The sequence below is a fragment of the Haliotis rubra genome, unplaced genomic scaffold (genome assembly GCF_003918875.1).
Source record: "Haliotis rubra isolate DU_JTF1 unplaced genomic scaffold, ASM391887v1 Scf99, whole genome shotgun sequence".
In the NCBI taxonomy this organism is placed as follows: Eukaryota; Metazoa; Mollusca; class Gastropoda; order Lepetellida; family Haliotidae; genus Haliotis; species Haliotis rubra.
The window spans coordinates 849,751-862,967 of NW_025767734.1; the positions used below are offsets into that span (position 1 = coordinate 849,751).

Below are 13,217 nucleotides of genomic sequence, written 5' to 3' on the forward strand. Positions count from 1 at the left end.
ACCCCAGCAATGTGGCTACTGAACACTACCCCTACGTGACTAGTGAACACTACCCCAGCAATGTGGCTACTGAACACTACCCCTACGTGACTAGTGAACACAACCCCAGCAATGTGGCTACTGAACACTACCCCTACGTGACTATTGAACACAACCCCAGCAATGTGGCTACTGAACACTACCCCTACGTGACTAGTGAACACTACCCCAGCAATGTGGCTACTCAACACTACCCCTACGTGACTATTGAACACAACCCCAGCAATGTGGCTACTCAACACTACCCCTACGTGACTATTGCCCACTACCCCTATAACATGGCTACTCAACACTACCCCTACGTGACTATTGAACACAACCCCAGCAATGTGGCTACTCAACACTACCCCCACGTGACATTGCCCACTACCCCTATAACATGGCTACTGAACACTACCCCTCACGCGACTATTGAACACCCCAGCAATGTGGCTACTCAACACTACCCCTCGTGACTGTTGAACACTACCCCAGCAATGTGGCTTCTCAGCACTACCCCTACGTGACTATTGAACACTAACCCAGCAATGTGGCTACTGAACACTACCCCTCGCGGACTATTGAACACTACTCCTACAACATGGCTACTCACCACTACCCCAGCAACATGGCTACTCAACACTACCGCAGCAACATGGCTGCTGAACACTACCCCTCGTGACTATTGAACACTACCCCTACAACATGGCTACTCACCACTACCCCAGCAACGCGTGGCTACTCACCACTACCTAAACAGCGTGGCTACTCACCACTACCCCAGCACCGTGGCTACTCACCACTACCCCTACAACATGGCTACTCACCACTACCCCAGCAACATGGCTACTCACCACTACCCCAGCAACATGGCTACTCACCACTACCCCAGCAACATGACTACTCAACACTACCCCAGCAACATGGCTACTCAACACTACCCCAGCAACATGACTACTCACCACTACCCCAGCAACGTGGCTACTCAACACTACCCCAGCAACATGGTTACTCAACACTACCCCAGCAACATGGTTACTCAACACTACCCCAGCAACGTGGCTACTCAACACTACCCCAGCAACATGACTACTCACCACTACCCCAGCAACATGGCTACTCAACACTACCCCAGCAACATGACTACTCACCACTACCCCAGCAATGTGGCTACTCAACACTACCCCAGCAACGTGGCTACTCAACACTACCCCTACATGACTATTGAACACTACCCCTACAACATGGCTACTCACCACTACCCCAGTAACATGGCTACTCACCACTACCCCAGTAACATGGCTACTCAACACTACCGAACTCTGCCCCTACAATGTGGATCCTGTACACTGCCCCTACAACATGACAGCTACTGAACACTGGGACTCCCTCAATTTGTAACATTAAAAATCATGGATTCATGGTAAAGACAAGGTATAGTTGACATTCATATTCAATTTCAAACACTGTATAAACGATTGATTCATTCAGCATAAAATGGGTTTTGAATATTTGACACAAAGACTTGGAAAACTTACCCATGGCAAGGCTGTCAGAACACAGTACACATACCAGTCAGATCGAACCTGAAAGTCACCAGGGCATAATGAGTGTGTACGTAACAAGTATGAATCTAGAACCAGGAAAAGTGCACACAATCAACAGTCAGTTATTCAGTGTATACATATTTTCATTACAATGGTTACTGAAATCTCACTTATGAAAAAATGTCATTTTTCAAGTAAAATTGATATTTTTATACTTATCCTGACTTATGATCTTTTGCTTATCTCCCTTTCCTTTTCAAATGGTAGTGGAACACTTGAATCCCTTGAAGTTCCCGAAGCGGACATAAATATACACTCACCCACGAGTTACCTCCCTTTTGCCTTTTTCCCCGTGAAACAGTCTTGTGACCAGCCTTACTTGTCACTCTCTCCTGATTTTCTGCCCATGCACTTGGATCTGCTGTGAAATCCAAAGTGTCTTCAGCAGGGAGGTGAGGAGGGCTTCTCGTCATGAGTCAGGATAAGTATAAAAATATCAATTTTACTTGAAAATTACATATTTTTTCTTATCCTGACTCATGATCTTTAGCTTATAGAATCCGACGGATTGGTGGTGGGTCAAGCCACTTCGTGGATTCATCAGCTGTCCTTAGATGCGTCCTGTATCCCCCCCATGGGAACTGCGAAACAACATTTCCCCGATCCTATTCTTCTCGGGGGGACCACTTTCTTGTCTTACTTCAGTCTCAGACAAGTTGAATCATGTTGATTTATGTGGCTACAGATAAACTAGTATCTTCTTATTACTAAATATCTTATAACAACCAATAGATTATGATAAGATCTTTATCATAAATGAGTTGCGACCCCTTCACGTATAGGTAAGATCTTTACCCGTACAGGATCTTTAATCACTCATGCTAGCCTGTTCTAGACTGTGTGCATTGACTTTCAAACTAATACTTTTCCTTAGTAAAAGTTATCAACAAGTCAACGTGATAAAGGGTGAGATTTTCCAACTCAGCGCCTTTGAGGAACCGTTAGTTGCTGTGCTACAATGAGAGGCCCAAATTGGTGAATGCCTGGGACGTCTTCAGTGGCTATGTCTCGGAGGTAGTGGTTGGCAAACACTGTGTCCGATTTCCAAAAACAGCCCTCCATAAATTGCTGGTATAGAGCAATTTCCGTGCAGAGCCAGTGTTGACGCCAGTGCTCTGACTTCGTGTTGGTTGGAAGCTCTAGGAGGTTCTAGTCCTGCTGCTTTATAGGCTCTCAATATGACGGCTCTCATCCAGAATGATATTGTCGTTCTTGAGACTTCTGCTGATGTCTCTGTTGATAATGGGATGAACAGGCGCTTGAATTTTCGTCTAATTGTCTCAGTCTTTTGAAGATATATCTTCAGGGCTCTGACCGGACACAAGGATAGGTCTTCTATATCCTCTGGGACGAGGATTGTTGATAATGCTGGTACGTGGAACTGTCTATCTGGCTGACCAGGTAGTTGGTTCTTGGCAATGAAGTCCCATCTAAGTCCTAGATGATCTGCAGCATGTTGCCCCCCGTGTCGAATCTGGTTCTACCAAAGTCCAGCGCATGTATCTCTGATATTCGAGCTGCCATGGCTAGCGCAAGCAGGAACAGAGTCTTCTGTGTTAGCAACTCGAAGGTATTCTGGTCTAGAGGTTCGTAGGCATCACTCGTAAGATGACGTAGAATTACATTCAGATCCCAGGCCGGAGCTCTGAACTTCTTTTGCTGGTCCTCCAGTTTAAAAGATCTCAGCAGAGCAAGTAATTCTGGTACTTTAGTCAACTTGATGCCTGTTTTCATGGTAATCACTGTAGGTGATGTAGATAATGTCGAACCTTTCAGATGTCTGGTCTGTCTAAGATGACACAGGTATTCCGCCACTTGAGGATGAGTAGCTTTCATCGCAGTGAAGCCTTTCCGCCTTGCATAAGTCTCAAACTTCAGCCACTTGTCATCATACAGGTTATGAGTAGATCTGCGTAACGCTAGCGTTACTGCCTTGGCTGCCCTGGCGGAGTATCCTCTTTTCTTCAAACATGTTTTGATACGGTCCACACGTGTAGCTGGAACGCTGTCGGTTTCCCAGGGACTTGCTTGGTGTGCGGATGTATGAGTAGGTTCGGCCATTGTTGGACTTCCGAGATCTTCTATTAGGTCTAGGAACCATACTCTCGCTGGCCAGTATGGCGCGACCAAAGTCAGTTGTAGCGCCTGTGTCTGTTTGATCTTCAACAGTACTTCCGGTAGTAATATCGGGGGTGGAAACGCGTAAGCATTTAGTCCTTCCCAAGATATGCTCAGTGCATCTGTTGCCCAGGCTTGAGGATCTGGAACCGTTGTTTGTTGAACCTCGTGGCAAACAGCTCTATGCAAGAGGATCCTATTTCCCTTATGATGAGCGGAACGCTTCTGGATGGAGCATCCATTCCGTAGGTGACGGGTGCAGTGGTCGGGACAGAGCGTCTGCAAGTACGTTCTTGGCTCCGGGTATGTGACACGCCTTTATCCAGATGTTTGCTTCCTCCATGATGTGGAACAACTGGAATGTGAGCTGTAGCAGACTTGGAGACCTTGTGGATCCTTGCCGATTTATGGAGAATGCCACTGTAGAGTTGTCCGTGTGGACCATCAGTATTTTGTTGTTCAACGAGCTCAACCATAGTTTTAAGGTGTTGATGATGGCTTTCATCTTCAGCAGATTGATGTGAAGATGCTGCTCTATTTTGGACCACGTTCCTGATGCAACTTGATTGTTGAGTCGTGCGTAGCTTCCTTAGCTGCATCGTCTATTTGTCCTCCAGGTCGAAGTTCTGCGTTGGTTGCAGCTGCTGCGGTGTAGATGAAGCGTTCGAAAATGCTGATGAGTTCTGCGCCTCAACTTCACTCCATTGAGAAGTAGGTGGTAGTTCGTCAAACAGCTCAGCTGGCCTGCTGTGACCATTGCAGGGACGATCTAGTAGTTGTAGAAGTCGGTTGAGTCGCTGATCTCGTAGTTACTTCGGGTAGAAGTAACGAGGGGTCATCAAAAACGTCTACTTCATGTGGAGGTAATATCTCTTCGTTGAAGGCTTCTGCTGCGTTGACTTACTAACACGCGTAGATTTACCCTCCGATCTGGTAACAGATGCTTTCTTCTGCGATGTAGAAGAAGATGACGTCTTTTTCTTAACTTACGTCGGAGTCAACTGCGTTGTAGCCATTTCTTCTTGGCCCCAGTATTATGAACTTCAGCAGTAGCAAGCAGACTGCTCCTGTTTAATCAGCGTGACTTGAGATGGCTTCCTCACCCGATCCATGGCACGTCTATAGATATAAGACAAATATTGATTAAATTGAAGATTTGATAAATCAACACAATAAGTACAGCACAAGCTGGAAGAACATGGTTTTGTGCACGAAGGGCACTGGGGGTAAGGATCAGCCACGGATAACCTGTGCCTGCAAACATTGCAAGATTTCATGAAATGTAAACAATTTTTTTACAAATAATACATAGTAGTTATTGCCAAATCCATATACAGCATAATTTTGAAGAATAGGACCTAAATAAAAAGGATATAAAGCCTTATAAGGGACTCCAGTGCTCGCCCAACCATCCGCTTGGGCGAAAAGGGAGAGAGTGACAAGTAAGGCTGGTCAGATGACTGTTTGTGCGGGAAAAGGGCAAAACGGAGGTAACTCGTGGGTGAGTATATTTTTACGTCCGCTTCGGGAACTTCAAGGGATTCAAGTGTTCCACAACCATTCGAAAAGGAAAGGGAGATAAGCAAAAGATCATGAGTCAGGATAAGAAAAAATCATGCATTTTAATACTGCATATCTCTTCAGATAGCTAGCATTGTTGATGTGTGTCATGCTATCAGAAATGTGTATATTGATGCTCAAGATGACAATCATTGAATTATTTGACCAAGACAGATTATTGTCATAAGCTTTTGTCATATAGCTGGAATATTGCTGAGAGAACAAACAAAATCAATTTGTCATATAGCTGGAATATTGCTGAGAGAACAATAAACAAAGTCAATCAATGGTATGTGGTACATTTAGGTGTTCACGGCCCTACCTGTGGAATGTTGTCCTCAAGTGTCACTTCGATAAAGTTGTCAAACATCTGCAGCAGTGACCCTGACACCAGCACATGACAGTTGACTAAGTCAGACAGGAAACACACCTGGGCAAACAGACACATGACAGTTGACTAAGTCAGACAGGAAACACACCTGGGCAAACAGACACATGACAGTTGACTAAGTCAGACAGGAAAAACACATGGGCAAACAGACACATGACAGTTGACTAAGTCAGACAGGAAACACACCTGGGCAAACAGACACATGACAGTTGACTAAGTCAGACAGGAAACACACCTGGGCAAACAGACACATGACAGTTGACTAAGTCAGACAGGAAACACACCTGGGCAAACAGACACATGACAGTTGACTAAGTCAGACAGGAAACACACCTGGGCAAACAGACACATGACAGTTGACACAGTCAGACAGGAAACACATGTGGGAGCACAAACAGACACATGACAGTTGACTAAATCAGACAGGAAACACAATGGGCAAACAGACACATGACAGTTGACTAAGTCAGACAGGAAACACACATGCGGGCAAACAGACATGACAGTTGACTAAGTCAGACAGGAAACACACATGGGCAAACAGACACATGACAGTTGACTAAGTCAGACAGGAAACACACCTGCTAAAACAGACACATGGACAGTCAGACAGGAAACTGTAGGCGGACATGACAGTGGGCAAATCAGAAACACATGCAAACAGACAGTTGACTAAATCAGACAGGAAACACCGGACGTGGGCAAACAGGCACATGACAGTTGACTAAGTCAGACAGGAAACACACCTGCGCAAACAGACACATAACAGTTGACACAGTCAGACAGGAAACACATGTGGGCGGACAAATGACAGTTGACTAAATCAGACAGGAAACACACATGTGGGCAAACAGACATGACAGTTGACTAAATCAGACAGGAAACACACGTGGGCAAACAGACACATGACAGTTGACTAAGTCAGACAGGAAACACACGTGGGCAAACAGACACATGACAGTTGACTAAATCAGACAGGAAACATGCCTGGGCAAACAGACACATGACAGTTGACTAAGTCAGACAGGAAACACACCTGGGCAAACAGACACATGACAGTTGACTAAGTCAGACAGGAAACACACATGGGCAAACAGACACATGCCTGGGCAAACAGACACATGACAGTTGACTAAGTCAGACAGGAAACACACCTGGGCAAACAGACACATGGACAGTTGACTAAGTCAGACAGGAAACACACCTGGGCAAACAGACACATGACAGTTGACTAAGTCAGACAGGAAACACACCTGGGCAAACAGACACATGACAGTTGACTAAGTCAGACAGGAAACACACCTGGGCAAACAGACACATGACAGTTGACTAAGTCAGACAGGAAACATGCCTGGGCAAACAGACACATTGACATATAACTAAGTCGGTCAGACAGGAAAACAGACACATGACAGTTGACTAAGTCAGACAAACAAAACAGATACATGACAGTTGACTAAGTCAGACAGGAAACATGCCTGGGCAAACAGATGACAGTTGACAGTCAGACAGACATAAACAAGCCATGTGGGCAAACAAACACATTGACAGTTGACTAAGTCAGACAGGAAGCCTGGGCAAACAGACACATGACAGTTGACACAGACAAACAGACACATGACACATGACAGTTGACTAAGTCAGACAGGAAACACACCTGGGCAAACAGACATGAGTGGATGAACCAGTGTTACAATAGTCCAATATCAGGTATATATCACACCTTGCCCTACACATCTTCACTGGGACTAGCAAACAAACAACAATCATTTGTCAAACAGTTGTTGTGTCCTTCAGAAAACATGAATCTTTGTGAAACATGAATTAACAAATCTGATGAGCATCAACAATAAATTACTGTCACATTGTCATGGTAGGAAAAGTATGTTTGGGTTGAAATTGAAACCTACTTACAATCATGCGTGCACTTTCAAACTCAGCTGTCTTAAGAGACTCTTTCAAGTTGCGCACTAACATTTCTATGAACTGAAATATAAAAGAAGAGTTAATGTCAACTCAACCTTGTTACAGAGTACCACAAAACTTACAGTGGTTTACAGTGTAGTAAAAGTAAGTATGGGTCATAGTTTCCATCTTGGGTTCAGAGGTGTTTGTTCCAACTAATCGGGATCTGTAGCTACAATACTTCTCATTACTGTTAAGACACGAATACCTCAAAATGAGTATCTTTAGTCCTAAGTATCAACCAACTTTCATTAAATGAAAAACTGTGTTAAATTTCTTTTTAAATGGAAAATAGTTGTTAAAACTTTTCAAACAGAACTTGGATATCTCACAATATTGTTAAAAAAATCAATAATGGATCCATTCCTACAAGGAGACTCACCTAAGGAACATAGGAACATACCTCCCTACGTCAATCTCAAATTTCTTGATTCTCAATGTATTTATTGAATTCTTATCATTAAGAACTATAAACTATCATGACATTACAAGAACGATTGAATCTGGTTGTTCTTCTCTATAATACTAACCTCTCCTCCACAGTTGTAATTTTTTGCGTTTAACAAACCAATCAATGTTGTGTAGACAGATAGTTTCTCCGGCATTCCCACAACACTGAAACACACAAGATACATTTGTACTGGTTGGTGTATGCAGAGTATGATGGGTGTTTTACCACTCCTTGAAACTCCTTGAAACTAATCATATTCAAACAGTCAGTTTGATGCCATTAGGCCTATTAAAAAAAAGCTTGTGGTTCCGATTTCCCGACCGACCCTAAATATTCCCGCTGAGCCTAACAAATTTACTCACCACATAATAAATTAAATTTATTTTCTGACACATGAGTAATGTAAAAATATTTTGCACCAAAAAAAACCAAACCCTACCTACCTACCCTAGTTCTGAAATGTAGGAAATCGGAACCACAACATTTATTTTTTGGGCCTTATGTGGAAGGAAAGCCGTAAGTGGTGCACTCATCAAACAGGTCAAACATGAACAAGTTTGGGAAAACTCACAAGAATGGAATGGGAACTGTCTGTACAAGGACATTATTCAGGATGAGTCCAGTATTTGATTGGTTGGTTGGTTTGGCTTAACACTGCACTCAGCAATATTCCTGCTATATGGCGGCAGGCTGTAAATAATCGAGTCTGGACCAGACAATCCAGTGAACAACATCATGAACATCGTTCTACTCGATTGGGATACAATGACATGTGTCAACCAAGTCAGCAAGCCTGACCACCAGATCCCGTTAGTTGCCTCTTACCATGCTTACTACAAGCATGGGTACAATGTGTGAAGCCCATTTCTGGTGTCCCCCGCCGTGATATTGCTGGAATACTGCTAAAAGCGGAGTAAAACCAAAACTCAGTCAGTCAGTACTACAAGCATGGGTCACTGAAGACGAATTATAACCCAGATGTTCATGGGTTCCGGTATTTGAATCATAAAATTCACAATCAATATGCATCAAGTAAATGTTTCAAGGCTATATGGTTAATTTTCCATAATATTAATGACTCATATGAAAGGCATGAGAATCACTGACTTCCAGTAGATACTTTGAAGCACAAAGCAGTTGAGAACAGATGACTAACACTGGCAATTTCCCTACCATTCACAGAGGATTCTCAGTATCTTTTGTTTGTAGTTGGGCAAATCTGCTTCCAGCACACTGGCTAGTCCCTCCAAGTTGCTCTCCAGAGATGATGTACTCTGTAATGTTTACAAAATTATCTCTAAAATGTTGTTTAATCCAAAGCTGATTTGCCTTTAAAAGGTATCTTGTAATTTATCTTAAACTAATGAGCAGGAGTTAATGGTAAGGCACTCTACTGATTTACCATCAGCAAACTATCAATCAAACCATCAGTAAAAATCCAATATTATGTAAAATGACCTAATGTGGCTCTACACAGGGCTCCAGATAAGTAAAAGGCGTATCAGTAATTATGTGTTTTCGTTTCATATATGCACCACAACATTGCTACTCTTGTGTAAACAGGTCAATAAACAATAAAACAATACTTTTTCAGATAAATGCGTCTGTAAATGATTCTAAGACCATACACCATTGCTGTGGTGCGTATCTGCTACGTTTTCGAATTTTTTTGCTACCGTATCATGCATATTTTTTATCCGTACATACGCCGATACGGCCTTTATCTGGAGCCCTGTCTACATATCGAGGGCTGAGGAATACAATCGACTGCGAAGAGTGAGCTGTCAGTACTTATGATTAACACCATAACATGGCAGCATGTAAAGATATAGTATCTATGTTGCTGCTCACAAGACCATACCCGGTGTACTGGTGTCTTTGCCTCAGAATTGTAGAGAAAGATACTATTAATAGTGAATCAGTTCCATTCAGTTAATACGCCATATATGTTCAGCAAAACATTACCATGGTTACCAAATAGCCTCTTATCAAAGTCTGCACAAGACAACAAATACCTTTTCTCCAACTCTTGTGATAAGAGATTCCAGACGGTCCTCAATGTCCACAACATCTGACTGACGTCTCCTTTTCCGTGACGGACCTGACAAGACAATCAAAGTTGAAAGGCTTCTTGCTATTCCACAATATTTGTATTCAACTTAAATTTACATGTTAATGTGGAAAAATATCAGAATGGACAATCTGCGTACTCACTGGATACATATTACTAATACTTAGGATAGGCACATTATAAAATGCATAAATGATCTATTTTTCGAATTGTAAATAATTCAAGGCAATGCTTTCCAATAAAACTGACAAACATAAAACTATGTTAACTGTCCAATTATATGTTCAGGGACAACAAATATTTCTGAATTGCTAAATATCACAAAAGCAAAACATGTTGAAAATGTGGATAATTTACACAATGCATTCAACCAATATTGAATTCCTTATCTCAGTAATGGTTTTCAGTTTCTTTGATTGCCATTATCATTCCACCTGTATTAATCATATATCAACAGGATTCGCATAACAGATGTTGTTCATATATTTACAATTAAGCATTTTCTGGCACAAAATACCCTAAATTGTACATGTTACACTATTGATAAAAAGCAGCTTCTGATATGACTAAGCATTCAAGTTGTCATTGCCATTTATTATGCTGTACATCGAATACTGTTCATTTATATCAATAGTTGTCATACTTTTATTTAAATTGCCAATGAAATGAACAACTATATCTAATTTAATGCTGAATTATTCTAACCCATACAAATAATAACACACACATCTTTCTACAATTTTTACCGACAGAGAGACTACACAGTTTATTCAGAAAAAAGGCCATATTCCATTAATACAGGCAATGTTTGGCTCCATGAATGTAGAATTTTGTATCTTTAAGATTTCATCTTTCAGTCTAGACTTATGTCACACATTGCAATATTTAAAACATCAACAAATATCCCAACACGAGCTGAATTCGATGTTCTGGTGATTTCGACGATTGCATTGCTCACACTATATCGGATGAGTACGTGTGCGATCGGAGTGCACAAAGAGTTTCACTGGTAGGGCGGGTGCCCAGTCACTGTCGTGAAAAGTTTTATTGACAATGGAAATCGTAAAGTAAAGTTATATAAAAAGCAAACAAACATCAATATTATTTACCCGAGATAGTTAATACCACTTCAGATGCAAAATCAGTTGCCTTTATAACAAAACATAGCAAGCAAAAATTCAGTAAGATCAGTCGTCGCTGGTGACAGGCAATATATAAATAGGAAGCCACGTGATCACAACACTCCCTTGCAGTGCGGAGCAAAAAGTATGGCTCATCGTCGAAAACCCATACAAAATACCCGGATGTTACGAGCGGCCACTGTTTTGCCGATGCGATGTCATCAACGCTATTTTTGTAGGAAACATATCATATTTTTGTAGGAAACACTTCATATTTTTGTGTGAAATAGATGAATATATCCTTTATCACTTGAGGTTAGTAAAATAAAAACTTTAAATGATATTACAGATAAAAACTACGTTTTTGTCTTACATCGTCGAAAACCCCTGACACCGGGATATGTCTGACAGGTAACCAGTAGGTTGCAGAGTAAACATTGGAATTGCAGCAATAAACAAGTAAATCATTTGTTCATACTGACTCGTCAGAATAGCAATTTACTAATTGTGTATTACTGGTGCGCTGCATGTCTACCAACAGGATACATTATTCCTGACATTACACACAGTAGCCTATGAAATTATGAAAATATAACAATAGTTAGAAAAGAAACAAAGGTCGCTGTTCACGGACACACAATTGAAACTTGCAAACGATAAACGTTTTACAAAATGACCAGCTTCTTACTAAACAGGCGAATGAGAGGCAAATGTCCCTTGAATGAGGTGTGCCCTTTTGAATCTACATTTGTAGCATTTATCTCAGTCAACTACAATCTGCAGAACACGAGATTGGATGGTCTGAAAAGGCAATATTTCATTACTTTTCTTTTAGGAACTAAATACAATAAAGCTATATCATATGGCTTGCATTATCAACGCACCATCATCTTCGTCATCGCTGTAGGATGCTCTTCGTCGTCGAGACATTATTACGTCTTATTTATCAAGCTTGAAACCCGGCGTGAGAAGAGAAAGCCCGCCTTGTTACGGAAACGGAAGTCACGAATCCTCACACGCACACAATGATTTGCTGATATGTCATTGGCTAAAATATATATTTCGTTAAACCATAGCGATAAGAAGATGTTCAAACGGGGTTCTGTACTCACTCGATCATCCAGATAAATTAACTTTTTGAGAGTCATTTTACAAGTTGTAAAATGAAGGAAAACCAAGTTCTATGGAGAGTCAACTTCTTTATTGCAATGAATGCCACGTTTCGGTGTAGATACTAACACCCTCATGAAGCATCACTCCATAAAACTTGGTTTTCGTTCAGATAAATATCATTGGGGGGGATTCAATGGGTGGGGGAGAGAGCGAGAGAGAGAATGTGTGTGTGTTGGTGTTAAGGGGGAACCACCAAATCTCTCCTCCCCCTTCCCCCGAAATAACTAAAAAACACATTGAAGTTTATGTTTTACTTTGGCGGTTTGATCCCCACCCCACCCCCTTTGGAAATTCCTGGATACGTCTATGTAACATAGTTTTATTTGTTACATGTTATGTCCACTATACATGTGTTCCAGGATGGCAGTTAAGCCTGATGGTTAGAGCGTCCACCCGTCCAAAAAAGTTCACTTCTCCACATTAAGCACAATATAAGTCATCAATTATGTTTGTAGACTTCTAGTCAGCCTTTAACATCATTCAGCCTCATCTTTTGATAAGGAAACTGATTGATTTAGATATGTCCCTCTCTAGTTAATTGGATAGCCTCATTATTACTATCTAACTGATCCCAATATGTCAAACTGAAAAGTACTCGTTCTCAGACTGTATCTATTAATACCGGTGCTCCACAGGATGTGTATTGTCTCCAATACTTTTCACTTTGTATACTAATAATTGTGTAAGTATCTTGGAACTATAATTGACAATAACTATAATTTCTCTAAAAATAACGATTACG

At 41.5% G+C, this 13,217-nt stretch overlaps 1 protein-coding gene across 1 annotated transcript in view; it reads right to left on the minus strand.

Annotated features, from left to right (window-relative positions):
* The window catches only part of LOC124265649 (nuclear cap-binding protein subunit 1-like), a 42,888-nt gene extending 30,573 nt beyond the window's left edge, over window positions 1–12,315 (minus strand). Inside the window, exons 1-7 of the mRNA XM_046700442.1 lie at window positions 12,187–12,315; window positions 10,126–10,211; window positions 9,284–9,384; window positions 8,190–8,274; window positions 7,609–7,680; window positions 5,626–5,733; window positions 1,557–1,604 (exon numbers count right to left, since the gene is read on the minus strand). Of these exons, the coding sequence (XP_046556398.1) occupies window positions 1,557–1,604; window positions 5,626–5,733; window positions 7,609–7,680; window positions 8,190–8,274; window positions 9,284–9,384; window positions 10,126–10,211; window positions 12,187–12,232 (546 nt within the window). The 5' untranslated portion in view covers window positions 12,233–12,315. The remainder of the gene's footprint in view (window positions 1–1,556; window positions 1,605–5,625; window positions 5,734–7,608; window positions 7,681–8,189; window positions 8,275–9,283; window positions 9,385–10,125; window positions 10,212–12,186) is intronic.
* Between the last annotated feature and the right edge of the window lie 902 nt (window positions 12,316–13,217).